Genomic DNA, 13,726 nt, shown 5'->3' with positions numbered 1-13,726 from the left:
AACACTATCTTTACAGATGAAAGTTTAAAGTAAATCTGCATAATTTTAAAAACTATTGCTTCTAAATAAATATTTTTATACATTTAATTTTACAGAATGAATATACCATCCTTGAAGTTATTTTTTCACAGTTTTACCCACAATACTTATATATGCTTTACCCTTTACAATTTAAAATTTTCAAAATGCTGAAATTAAAAAATTCCAAACTTTTTTCACAAGACCTCGTTGTGTCTTTGGAATTTGTTATTTACTGAAATCTGGTCAGTTCTTATGGAGTCAATTCTGTTTGAAAAATAAATCACATTTGATTTGATTTCCTTTTCTCTTGAGAAGCCCAAAGGGCAGGCACAGGGTTCAAAGGCTTTTTTGAAGGTATCATAGATTAGCTTTAGGACCCACCTTTGAATTCTCAGTTCTGGGCTACTCGTGTGGATTGATGAATCAAGTGGACTGATATAGAATTTAGGCTTGCAAACCCTTTGACCATGACCCACATTTTACATCATGATGCAGTAGACCTGTGCATATGTGTATATACCCCACATTTCTATGAAACAGATTTCAAAAATAACACTTATCTTTACTATATGTGATATACTCATATTTTTCTATTTCTTTTTTTTTAATGTTATTCTTGACCAATGAAATTGATTTTATGATCTATGAATGGTCTACAACTTACACTTTAAAACTGATCTAGACCAGAATCAGGATCCTAACAATAATGATTGGACTGGAAAAGGTTTTAGGAGAATTTATATATAGGATCATGTAATCAATGTGCAAAGTGACATTCTATAGTTTATAGAATGACTATTGATTATATGAGGTATGGTTTAAATTTTTATTAGAAATAGTTTTTTGGCATTATTCATAAGCTGACTATATTAGGAGCCTTAAGTCCTTATCTTTTAGTCTCTGAGTCTTAAAAACTCTAGTAAGTAATATTCAGCCTGGACTTCTGAATTGTAAAAACTAATATTCCAACTTACTCAAATTTGGAAAATAATTTCTTAGTTAATATTTGATGCATGAGAATAAGGATACACTTCACCTTTGTGTACTAGAAAAGGTTTTTTTTTGGAAATTTTCACAGAAAATAATGGTTTGCCTCTTTTGGCTTCTTGAAGCAAGGCAAGGCAAGTTATAATCATTTTAGAAGTGAAAATAACAAATCACTTGTCTACCTCAAGTTCCAATAAAACTCCAAATCTGTATGGAAGACTTAACTGAAATTGCCATTATGCTATTTTCCCACTATTTTTGAAAAGTGTTCAATGAACTGTAATTTGGAATAATGAAATACAAACTTTTGCCTGGTTTTATTTGCCTATATGGATATATTGCCTAATAAAATAACTATGATGATAACTTTGCATTTATGTAAACTTTATAATAAAAAGTCACTTAATGTTACAAATAAACTTGCATAAATAAACATGTGGTAAGTGCTGTCAAAGAAACTATCAGATTGTGAGACACCCATAGGAAGCAAGTAATATAGGTTAAATGATCAGGGTAGGCCTTGCTGAGGGAACCATATTTAAATACCTAAGAGGAGAAGCACTTACTATGCATTCTTACTGATGCACTCAGCACAGAGATTATCACATTCATTTTGCAAATAACTGCATAGATCTGAGTAGGTAAATGACTCTTCCAAAGCTTACAAAGCCGGCAAGTGGTGAACTAGTTTGGGTCTCTGGACATGTTGTCTGGTTCTTTTCACACCATATTACACTGCTCCTCAAAATTCACCTGACTTTGTAAGTTAGTTCTAATGTTAGAAGAGTTACAATAGCAACTACATGCTGCCTATATAAAACTACAAAACAAAGTTAGTATCATTTTAAGTAGTCAAAATGGGTTTTTTTCCTAGAATATTTATTATTACTTTTATAGGACAATAGAGCATATATATATGGAATTTTCCATTTCAATATTCATAATTTCTTATCTTTTTTACATAGACTCTTTTCGATTCTAAGGTTTTCACTTAACAAACTACTCAGTAAGGGCCCCTCTGTGTAACTTAAAATAAAAATGATGACCTAATTCTATGTGGTCTATGTGTTATAGTAATCCTAACAAATTTGAAAATGTTCAGTGCTTAAATAGTCATGTTACATAGGATTTAATGTTCCTGGGAAAAAATAGAGTAGTGGAGGCAGGAAAGTTTTTGACAGTGTGGGACACCAGACAAGGAAAAGATTGACCTGGGATGGGGTCGGGAGGGAGAGAACCAAAAAAGGAAAGTAAAGAAATCAGCAGCTTCCTGGAGCTGGGGAAGGAGGCCCCCTGCTTTTCAAGTGCTGCGTCTAAGTGACCTCTGTTGCTTATTACTTGGGTATATTTGGAGTTAGTGACACATAGCAAAATGGCACATGAATGTAGGAGCTTCATATATAAAAATGTTTTGATTCAGTAAATAGGCTCAGTACTAGAGATCTCAGTTAATAAGTAAGCAAATAAAACCACCATCATTTTGGGTGTTGACGAATTGTTTCACTTTAGAAGCTGTCAAGATAGGTTCTTGATTTGGCTGGGTTTCTTATTTCTAAGTTAGGAAGAAAAAAGCACTCCTCTTTGACCTGTGGGGTTTTTCAGTTTTCTTATTACCAGTCTGATGAGATTGTATCATTTAGTTATTTGTGATTCTCCACCTTTGTGGTTCTATTTTAAACAAAATAAGGAATAAGAGCCATACATTTCAGTCATTTCATTACCCAGGATGTTAGAAGTGAAACTCCAGGGGAAAATACATTTATGGATGTTATTCACCTTTTAACTAGTGTACAGTATGAGTATAATTTGGAACATTGTCTTCCAGAACTTAAGGAAGGGAAGAGGAAGGGAACTAGCATTTGCTGAATGCATACCGTGTGCCAGGCACTGTCTAGACACATTGACATACATTACAGGGTTATAGTGAGTATTACATTAGATAATCTATCCCCATTTTACAGATGAAGAAACTGAACTTGCCCCAAGTCACATGGCTGGTAAGTGGCAGAGCTAGACTAGAACCCAGACTCCAAATCCCATACTTTTTCTGTTATACTGTGTGTTTAAAGCTCACAAAGAGAGAGAGATGAAGTTAAGGACCAGAATTGAGAGTTCTAGGAATTAGAATTTTGAAATATTTTCCCATGAAATATTTGATACTAAACCTAAACAATTTTTTTCATGTCAGGAGTTAAATGATTGGAAACAAACTGTAATTAGACCTCTGCTTCTAAAATGCCAGGTGTCTAAAGAAAGACTTAGGAAATAATGCCTTTTATCAAGCAGGCCAATTTGAATTAATACATAGCATCTTGTAGGGCTTTTCATGTCTTAGTGTTAAAGACTCAAAGACTTAGTTATAATAATAGCTAATCGTTTATAATAATAAGACTGCTTATTTTAAGCATTCCAAATGACCGTGCGCTTGTGTAAAAACCTGAGAAGTTCAAAATATACTTCATAGTGCATGTGTAAACTTAATCAAGCACTCATTATATGCCAAGTACTGTGCTAGATTCTAGGTGATACCAAGGTAAAAAGGTATTCCTGACTTGTCTTTTAACTTTTTGCTGCCTTAGAATAAAATTAGTATGTCAATATCTTTTTCATATTACCTTTCTTCAATCATGATTTTAAAGCCCCCATTGATGACCCATTTATTTTCCGAAGTAATTTACACAGTGAAACTCTAGAAAGAAAAATAGTTTGGACACTTAGTGTAGTTAGATGGAACAGGAATTAGCCTTTATAAGAAAGACTACAGGGATAAGAATGTGCCACCAAAGAATGTAGGATGGTTCTTTGAACTGTGACTCTAGGTATCTAATCTGCCTTAAATTACCACTGAATTCATAATATTGGAAACTGAAGGTAACTAAGATAAAAACTTGTTCTAACTAGTTTTAAAAACAAAACTTTTGATATTTGGATTTCCTCAAAACATGAGATTCTCTTTTCCCACATCTTTTAAATATATTTAACAAGATCATACTTGAATATATGGAACTTATCCAGTGATATTTATTCAGTGGCCATTAGAAGTGAGCCATATAGATTCTTAGGGATATTACAGAAAGCAAAATACTAATTCCTACTGATTAGTATAATTAGTATAATTTGTATTTCTGGCTTGAACTAATGAGTTACAATCTGAGTTTTGTTGAGATAAAATGAATATAACGTATGTCTGAAATAGTATAATAAAATCCAGTTTGCTGAAAGACCAAAATACATCCAGATATATCATTCCCTTCCTATTTACCATTTTACAGTGATATTTTTTCCTGAGCTATTGCTCAGTGTTTTCAGAATGCTTCCTTTGGAATTGCCATTATCCTGAAATGGTGGCTCAGTTGGTGCTTTGAGGGTGATTTCAGCTTTGGAAACAGGCAAACGTTTAGTACCGTTTCTGGTTCTAAAACTAGTGGGTGAATTTTTTTTTCATCTGTGAAGCATTCCTGCCTCCTTTTCTTTTTTCTTCAAAAAAATGGATACTCTTAAACTAACTTTCTCATTTTTGTATATCTATAAGCATTTTGCTTTAACTTTATAGTATGGAAAATAGCTGATATATACAAAATGAAAGAATATAATGATGCTTCTGTGCCTTCTGTTAATGTCATCACATTTTGTGGGCAGTGTTTGGCAAGAACAACCCTACGCCAAGGTCTGCATCCACACCGCCTGTGAATGTCAACGTGATGACACGCAAACTTCTGATTCATCATGGCTCTTGTCCCAGTTTTAGCTTTGTAGCTTCCAGCTGTTCCATTGTTTCAGCCTTTATTATCCCATGACCTTCTTCCCTGGATGTGGACAAAGACAAAAGAGGGGAGAACTATGTTATTCTATGCTCTGTTTTGTCTCCTCTAACAATATGATTAACATATTTTTAAAAAATCATTAGTAAGTTAACAGTTTATAATGGATTTTTTATTGATCTTAAATATTTCAAAGCTATAAAGTTTTCCAAGACATAAAATGAAACATATGTGTTTACAGTATTTTATGTAGTCACACAAAAACAAATTTAGGTATCTTCCCAAGTTTATTAATAGAGATTTGGCTGGTGATCATCATATTTATCAGAGTTACTATTTGTCACCACTATTTTTTAAATTGTATGTAGAAGGAAGAAGCACTATAACCTTAAAATAGCATTCTTTTTATCTTATGATAAACCTTTTTATCTTATGAAGACCTTTAAGTGATCTTCCCCCAAAGCCATATTCTTTTTTGGTTTTATTCTTTCATCTAATTCTTGAGCCCATGGGGTAAAAAACCCTGCCATTTACCCAAAAAAAGCATGTAGATAAATTTGGTGAACCTTTTAAACTGCTTGGCTCTTTTTAGTGAAGATAATCTATTTAAGTGAAAAAAGTCTTTGTCACCCTTTTGGGTAAAACTTTAGTTCTTATCCAATGGGCATAATACGTTTTAATGAAACATGGAAGTGATGTGTTTCACATTTTGATTGGCATTTGGTTCAAACCAATTTTTATGGTTTGCCTTGTATTTAGCTTTGTGAAAGCATGTATTTTATAATATCTTATCAGAATGTCAAATTAACTCTGGACCACACATTCTCAAAGTTGAAATGTTAGTGGTAGAAACATGTTTGACCACTTAAATCCATCTGCCTTTTCTAGGAAGCTATGTTTATTGCAGTGGGTAGACAGATTTTGAAAATAGATTATGACACTTTGAGGACTTTTAGTATTCAGTCTGAATACTAAATAAATACTAAGTATGTCACTTACATACATTATAATTAGAAAATGTTTCTTTAAAAGGAATACTTAGAAATGTGCTATTATCCCAAGAAACCTGAAAAAGACAAAAATTACCACTCCCTAGAGAAACCAGTTTTAAGTAGAGCTTTACTGTTTTGTTTTGTTTTTAAACTGAGAATACAGGGAACTAGAATTTTCCTTCCAGTATCTCAGTCATCTTCTGGTAATAGAACTTGTACTTAATGATACGTGGTAACTCTTTCAGACATATTGTAGGGTGTAGGAAAATCTCTCAACCACAATATTTAGAAAATGGAGATGTTCTGCTTTATTAAAATTTTTGCAGTGATGTGCTAGGGCTATCTCCCACTGGTTTGCTAGAGCCAGTTACAAAATTTCAGGATTTTTGTGAGCTGGTTATAGAAACAGCCATTATTAAAAATTAAATATATATTTAATGCATATACATTTAACAAACTACATTAAAAGAACACTAATAGACACTCAAAACTCATCATTTCTAATAATTTTATCTATGCTTGAGATTGTTTACAACTATTTTATCTGTGTGGTGTGCTGCTTGTGATGTATTCAGTGAAGACACATTGGTAGCCTGTTGTTGATCATGGTGATAGCTTTTATACCACAGGAATTGATAATGCTGCAGATCAAAGCTTTTTTCCCCCAAATGGCTGGTGGTTAAATATTTATCAGTACACCACTAATTTTAGGCTAAATGAACTCTCAGTTGAAAGCTCTCTCCTTTAGCCTTTGATAAAAACTTAAGATTTCATAATGCTTAGAATAATCAATCATCTTAAAAATTAGCAAGATCACCTCATATGACATATAAAAAGAAGTATGCTATTTCCAGGTCAATTTTATATAAAGTATCAAGTTGTAAATTGTTTATGTAAGCTTGTAATATTTTGTCTCATTGTAGCTGCTACTGGTGACATGCCAACTTACCAGATCCGAGCTCCTACTACTGCTTTGCCACAAGGAGTAGTGATGGCTACCTCACCAGGAAGTTTACACAGTCCCCAGCAACTAGCAGAGGAGGCAACACGCAAGCGAGAGCTGAGGCTAATGAAAAATAGGTAAGCTGTTGCCCTAGAAATCAGCAGCCACTTACTTATAGGACACATAACTTACTACTGTTATTGTCAAGAAATTACATTTCTTTTTTTTTTGCTATCATTAATCTACAATTACATAAAGAACAAACACTATGTTTACCAGGCTCCCTCCCTCACCAAGTCCCCCACACACACCCCACTACAGTCACTGTCCATCAGCGTAGCAAAATGCTATATAATCACCACCTGTCTTCTCTGTGTTGTACAGCCCTCCCTGTAACCCCCCACAACACTATACATGCTAATCGTAATGCCCCCTTTCTTTTTCCCCACCCTTATACCGGGCCCTTCCCACCCATCATCCCCAGTCCCTTTCCCTTTGGTAACTGTTAGTTCATTCTTGGGTTCTGTGATTCTGCTGCTGTTTTGTTCCTTCCATTTTTCTTTGTTCTTATACTCCACATATGAGTGAAATCATTTGGTACTTGTCTTTCTCTGCCTGGCTTAAGAAATTACATTTCCTAAGCTGTTCCTCCCAAGTAAAGTGTTATGTGGCATTTTATGTGACTTTGTGTTCTGTGTGTGAAAATAATTTGACTGTATTTTAGTCAGAGTTCCTAGCCATGAAACTATTTCATCAGCAGTTGGTACATCCCTATGTTTTGTAGGGTAATGTCTAAAAGATACCTTAATTGTTTTGATGATGGAAGGACTTTATTACAGATTAAATTTATTTTATATGTGATATTTATCTTGAAAGTAGGTGATAAATATAGTCTTTGTAGCTTCTTTATGAACAAAATATATTTAAGTGTCAGTTAAGAATTTCCTAAGTTGTATATACGTGGTTTCCCTTTATTTTTAAACTTTCTTTTTTTCTCTATTATACTGAAATACATATTTATTCTTAAAAACTCTAGTCAAATACAAATACAGGGCAAAAAAATTATAATTTCCTCCTAGCCCCACTTACTAGAAGAGACCCACTAATACTGTAGTCTATTTATTTCCCATCTGCTTTCTGTCATTTTCTCATGTAATTCTTATATTTCTGTAATTTTATTTTTTAAACAAGTGTATCATAAAAATTCTGTTTTTCAAAATTCTTTTCAAAATTAAACTTGAATATTATTTTTTGGCTTAGTTTTTATGATGGAGAATGGTGCAAATCCATCTGATTTTTAAAATGAATAGACTAGTGAGTTTTTCCAGTCATCTTGTCTGGGAAAGTGTTAAATAATGTCCTCACTGTAAGAAAACAAAATATCTCAGATGGGATCATGTTCTTCCTTATGATCAGAATTGCCTGGTAGCAGTTAATTTACTAGGTATTTGCAGCCTAGTTAATCTAGAAGTTGTGGCTTCTGAGCCTTTAAAATTCAGAAATAAGTGCTAAGTTCATCACTGTCCTTTGTGAGTGTGAACCCATAGCAGCTATATTCAATTTACTAGCCTTTTAAATATCATGATTTGATATATTACAGGTACAGTTCCTGTAAGTAGACTCCAGCTCCCAAGCTTGTTAATTATCACAGGTCACTAGGTGAAGTCTTCCCCTGGAGAACTCAACAGATTACCAGAAATAGGATCATTAAGAAATACAAGTCTTTATCAGTGGTTGTCCAGGTTCACTAAGTCATGCTGGCTTCACAGTTTTCAATGGCAGCATTTTGCTCAGAAATCCTGAAAGAGCTGAATGGGTGGGGCTCGCATAGTATCATAGCTATTTTATGGAAGTCTTGTTATCAAACATCTCTAATTTGATCAGATGGAGGAATATAGATATCTTAAAACTATACCTTCATAGCTCTCAGGAGTTATGAATATAATAGCCTTTCTGTTCATAGATTGTATTTTGTGAAGTTCATATTACAAATACAAAGTGTGGTGATAGGATAATAGTGCAAACTGTAGAATTGTCATTGATGTCTTATTTTCCCAAAGAAAATAAAAAGGAAGAACTGGGAAGAAGCCTTCTTTCTTAATTTTGTCACTGTTCTTTATCTTTATTTTAGATTAAGACATTTTGTCAGTAGAACTACCAAAATGAAACACATAAATATTAGGCAACTAGTTCCTATGCACATGCCCTGCCACTACCTATACATATGTATGAAAACTCCCTGAGGGGAAAAAAAATAATAAAATTCTGGGTTTTCAAAAAATAATTAGCTATTGGATAGCATTAACACTTGGGCTGTAAAATAACCAAGAGAAATAGAGACTTAATCTTGTAGGTGATATTTGGATCTAATACTGCTGGTCCAGAGATACGTGTAGCCAGGACAAAGGTTCAGCAGGGTCATCAGGGATGCAGGTTCCTCCTCCCTACTCTGCTTCTTCAGTGAGTGACATTCACTCCGCTGATCACAATGTGGCTGCTGCACCTATGGACATTGCATTAGGGAGGAAAAAGGGAGAAAGGCTAGAGCCAAAACCTAGCTGGCTGTGTGTGGACCTTCTGAAAACTTGTGGGAGACCCTCCCTGCAATTTTCACCCACATTTCATTAGCTGGAAAAAGATGACAGAGTCTCCAGCTCTAAGGATTCTGAGAAGAGTTTGTTTTAGCTTTTCAAATCTCGATTTCAGAGCAAGACAAGAGAAAAGCAGATGGTAGGTGGCAATTAGGTTGCTCAGTATCTGCTGAGCAAGTACCAAATACACATTTAAATGCTTTATTTCTACTGTTTAATTCTCACCTAACTTTCACATGAGAATAGGTTTGGTTATCTTTATTTGTAGATGAGGAACTGAGATTCTAAGAGGTTAAATACTAAGTTGGTTAAGATCACATAGCCCAAACTGGACAGAACCTGGGTATGTAATCCAGGCAGCCTTTATTCCAGAGCCTAACCACTGTACTAATGCCAGAGTCACCTCAAAAAGACCTTGGTGTAAGCCTCAGATTTAACTGCATGGAAAGTATGTAGGGTTTACTTAATAACATGAAAGACCTCTTAAAGATGTCCTATCTTCTTGTGTTTTGGCTGGCATTTATAATAAACTCCTAATTATATTTCTGCCAATCCAGGCAGTTTTTATATCTTTACAGCCTTGTCCGCTTTTCCTCTTTGGCATGTATTTCCTCTGCATGTTGAGGTTATATCTAGACAAATGCAAGGCCTGAAAACTGAGCTATTAATAGAAGAAGCAGGTGTTTTCCATAGCTGAGGAATACCTAGGCATGTACCATCTACTGGTGTGATCATTTAAAGGTTGGAACATTGTGGCTCTGATAACCCATGCATGCACACACATGAAATATGATGTATGATATTTATAATAAAGAGCACACCTTGTTAAATAAAATTTTTTAAATGAAACTTCCCACAAAACTGCTACTAGATACTTAAATTTTTATTTAATGGTAACTTGTTTTTTAAAATGACTGTCTTCATTCCAGATCTAGATTATATGATTTAGTAATGAAAATCTTGGTATTCAAAAATGGATTTTAGTTCCTTTGTAGAAGAGAGTTGAACTGTGTTCCCAAACTGGCAAATTTATATGTATGCTTGGATTTATTCTTAAATTTTCCCTGTGCATCATTTGGATTAATATGTATTTATCAGATTCCATTCACTTTTACATTTTTCATTGTTTTGTTAACCAGTTGAGAAGTCTGAGAACTTTGTGAGTTCACAGGGTGAGCACATTGTTCTTGGGTAGGAAGTAAGGGTTGATCTTTTCCTGCAGTTCATTGGGATTTCAGGGTCTCTTTTCTGCTGACTTTTGCTTCCCACAGAGAAAACACAGATAACCACTTGTTAGAGTCAACTATCCTAAAAATAAAACAGTTGGCTCAATCTGTTGTACATTTTACTCCTAGTTCAGAATTGCATGTTGCTAATTGGCGTTACAGTAACTGGTGTTTAGACATGTAACACAACTTTTGTTAGTATATATCTAAACTGTTTCAGTGCAGGCTTTTTTATTGTGAATGTACCTCTAAGGCAGTTCTTCTCAAGTGAATACTCCAAAATAAAGCTGTTTTCGGAGGCTATATTCTATAGAGGAGTTAAATGATAGAGTCACCACCCTCTTCCACTGAAAAACAGGAGGGAGAAAGACAATGCTGGCTGTATTCGTTGTTTTTTGGTGCTATTATGCATGAAATGATAGCTCCTCTGTTTGTTGTGTTTGCTGCTTTGGCTGCTGGTCTGTTCTTCCCATCGGGCATATGCCTGCGGCACTTCAGGATTCTGGAGCCTGGTGGGTAAACTGGCGACTGGAGACCAGGCCTGAGCTACACTTGAGACACTCAGCTGTCAGGAGACACTCATTCTCATAACGCTCGCGGCTCTCACCCCCCGGCTTCACACCGCCTAGGTCACTGAGTACTTGTGTACTCTTCCTCCCTTCAGTCTTCAGAAGCAGTGTCAATTTCACTTTGGTTTATGAAAATGTACATGATTTGTTCATTATTATTTTATCCATGTTGTTTTCTAACCAATAAACTGTTTCTTACAGTCATGATGATCTTATTTGTTTTACTGAGATTTAGCCTTAAAGAATTAAAATCTCCAATATTGACATTTAAACTTTCTGAGGATTAACTTTTCTAATATTTTTTAATCAAATAAAATTAACTCATTGTGATGGAGTCTTGTCCCTGGTGGACAAAATAATTAAGAGAATTGAATGGATCTGAAAGTGTTTTTTGTAGAAATTCTACTTGCTGATGTGGTCTTACTGTTTTAGGTTACTGCCAGCCATTCTGGTCACTATTATCATGGAAAATGTGCCCTAAGGAAATACTATTTAGGACAAATACTAGGTGAATGGATTGTGCTCTCAGGTTGTTCCTGTTGTTTTAGAGTAAAAGTCATGTGCTTGGTTACCTTTGTTGTGTGCCTTTGTACAAACCTTACCTAGGACTGACTGGTTTTGAGTCCGGGGAGCAGAAGTCCCTTGAGCTGCTCTGGATTGTCCTGGTAGGCCATGCCTGTAGTCATCTGCCTTGTGTTGGTTCCAGGGAAGCTGCCCGGGAATGTCGCAGAAAGAAGAAAGAATATGTCAAATGTCTTGAAAATCGTGTGGCTGTGCTTGAAAACCAAAACAAGACTCTCATTGAGGAACTCAAGGCCCTCAAAGATCTTTATTGTCATAAAGCAGAGTAACTGTCTTTGACTTGGACCTTGTTTACTATGAACTCTAATCAAGGCAGGAGATGGAGCAGTTCTACTAATTGCCATGTGGACTTGTGGAAGGGACACTTGTGACCCTTAAGAATCCAGTTTGGCTTAGTGTTTGAAGTTGATTTGGGAATGTTGTTCCAAGATTTGGAATGCAACCATGATTAAATTTACCAGGCTTACTTGAGGCTCTGTGAATAGCATGCAAAACATGTTCTGTTTGCCCTTTTGCTTCTACTTTTTTTCAGGGAAGCTGCTAAAGAATGTCGACGTCGAAAGAAAGAATATGTAAAATGTCTGGAGGGCCGAGTTGCAGTGCTGGAGGTTCAAAACAAGAAGCTTATAGAGGAACTGGAAACCTTGAAAAACATTTACTCTCCCAAAACAGATTAGTAGAAATATTTAACAATGAACTGATTGCAATATGTCAGTTGCTTTGAAGGCAATACAATTATATAGCCACCAAGAATCATGACTTTTTTCTTTTGTATCATTCATCCTATTTTCTAATCTCTAACATTCCTAAAATGCTTCACTGTACATAGTTAACTCTTAGCTGTAACTTCAGTTTTTTAAGATAGACAAGCTGTAAAAAAAATGTAGGTAACAAATTCTTAAAATGTAGTATTTTGTAAGACTTGTTCCAATATTGCATACTTGCAGTTCCCAACCTCTGTTGTGAATAGTGTCCTATGCAATAAAATTTTTTGCAGGTCTTTAAAAATCATTTTAGGAAAGGATGATCAAAAGTGATGCATCCAGCAGTACGATAAAAGCAAACCACAAAAACATACCTCAGGAAATAACTGAAAGAATGCAATGACATGCCCCTATGAAAATAATAGCCTATAAATTAATTTATGCCATTTGCAGACTTTTATATTGCTCAGTTGCTTTGTGAAGAAAAGATTGTATTGCTGTCCTTGAATGCCACAGTTGAGAGTTTTTAATAGAACCATGTTGGTTACACTGTGTAGTGTTTGTTGCTCATTTAACTATCTGAACACTTCCTACAGATTTTACTCTATTGTGTAATATAAAAAGATCTTGCAGTAGTTCTTAGTATCAGTTTAATATTAGTGAAAGTTACAACAAATTTTTAATATCTGGAGCGAGATACAAGTCGTTAGAACTGTACTGTATACCTCTGCAGGGCGATTCTACACCAGGTCATGATTGCTGCAAATGCTCTTTCTGCCATCTCAGCAGAAGGAAAGCCCCAGAGCTTTTAACACAGATGAGTAGCTATTAGGGATTCGGCTTGTGTGGTGGAGTAGACCTTTGCACACATGGTCTGGAAAGCTGCTCATGGCCCTCTGTTTTGAGTTTTAGCTAACAGCTGTAGGAGTTTGTAAGTAAAAATAAAAATAACTCCAAGAGTTTATTTTCCATTTTGAAACAGCTTGAAGTCTACATTAGATCCATTATTTTTATGTCAGCACATGCAGAGGAAGTTCATTACAGCAAGACAGCAGTGTTATGACTAGTACCCACATTTCTGTTTTTATACTACAACATTTCAAGGTATAAGCCCAAAGCCCTAACCATAATATGCTATGTCATCTCTCATTCACTCATGAGACATTTGTTGAGTGTATACCAAGTGCTAGACTGCTGTACTTGCTAGACTTCCAGTTTGTCAAAGGTGCTATCCCTCAGTTTCAGTAGATGAGCTGGTCCATGTGTACAGTGAGGCACAAAAGCAGGGGGGCATTTGTGTAGCATCTACCTGCTGCTCCTCACCAGCAGGATTCTGTTACTTACCTGTAA

At 35.0% G+C, this 13,726-nt stretch overlaps 1 protein-coding gene across 25 annotated transcripts in view; it reads left to right on the top strand.

The window, feature by feature from the left end:
• The window catches only part of CREM (cAMP responsive element modulator), a 72,149-nt gene extending 59,221 nt beyond the window's left edge, over positions 1–12,928 (top strand). For 17 of the 25 annotated variants that reach the window (XM_037010336.2, XM_017653464.3, XM_017653462.3 and 14 more), the window contains 2 exons: positions 6,685–6,841; positions 11,797–12,425. In XM_037010336.2, coding sequence (XP_036866231.1) covers positions 6,699–6,841; positions 11,797–11,941 — 288 coding nt within the window. In that variant the 5' untranslated portion in view covers positions 6,685–6,698 and the 3' untranslated portion in view covers positions 11,942–12,425. The other 8 variants (XM_017653460.3, XM_017653456.3, XM_017653458.3 and 5 more) reach the window with 3 other exon arrangements.
• The last annotated feature ends 798 nt before the right edge of the window (positions 12,929–13,726 follow it).

Source organism: Manis javanica, chromosome 2, assembly GCF_040802235.1.
Source record: "Manis javanica isolate MJ-LG chromosome 2, MJ_LKY, whole genome shotgun sequence".
Lineage (NCBI taxonomy): Eukaryota > Metazoa > Chordata > Mammalia > Pholidota > Manidae > Manis > Manis javanica.
The sequence above is the reverse complement of the archived record's forward strand: the minus strand, read 5'-3'. Positions and strand labels throughout refer to the sequence as shown.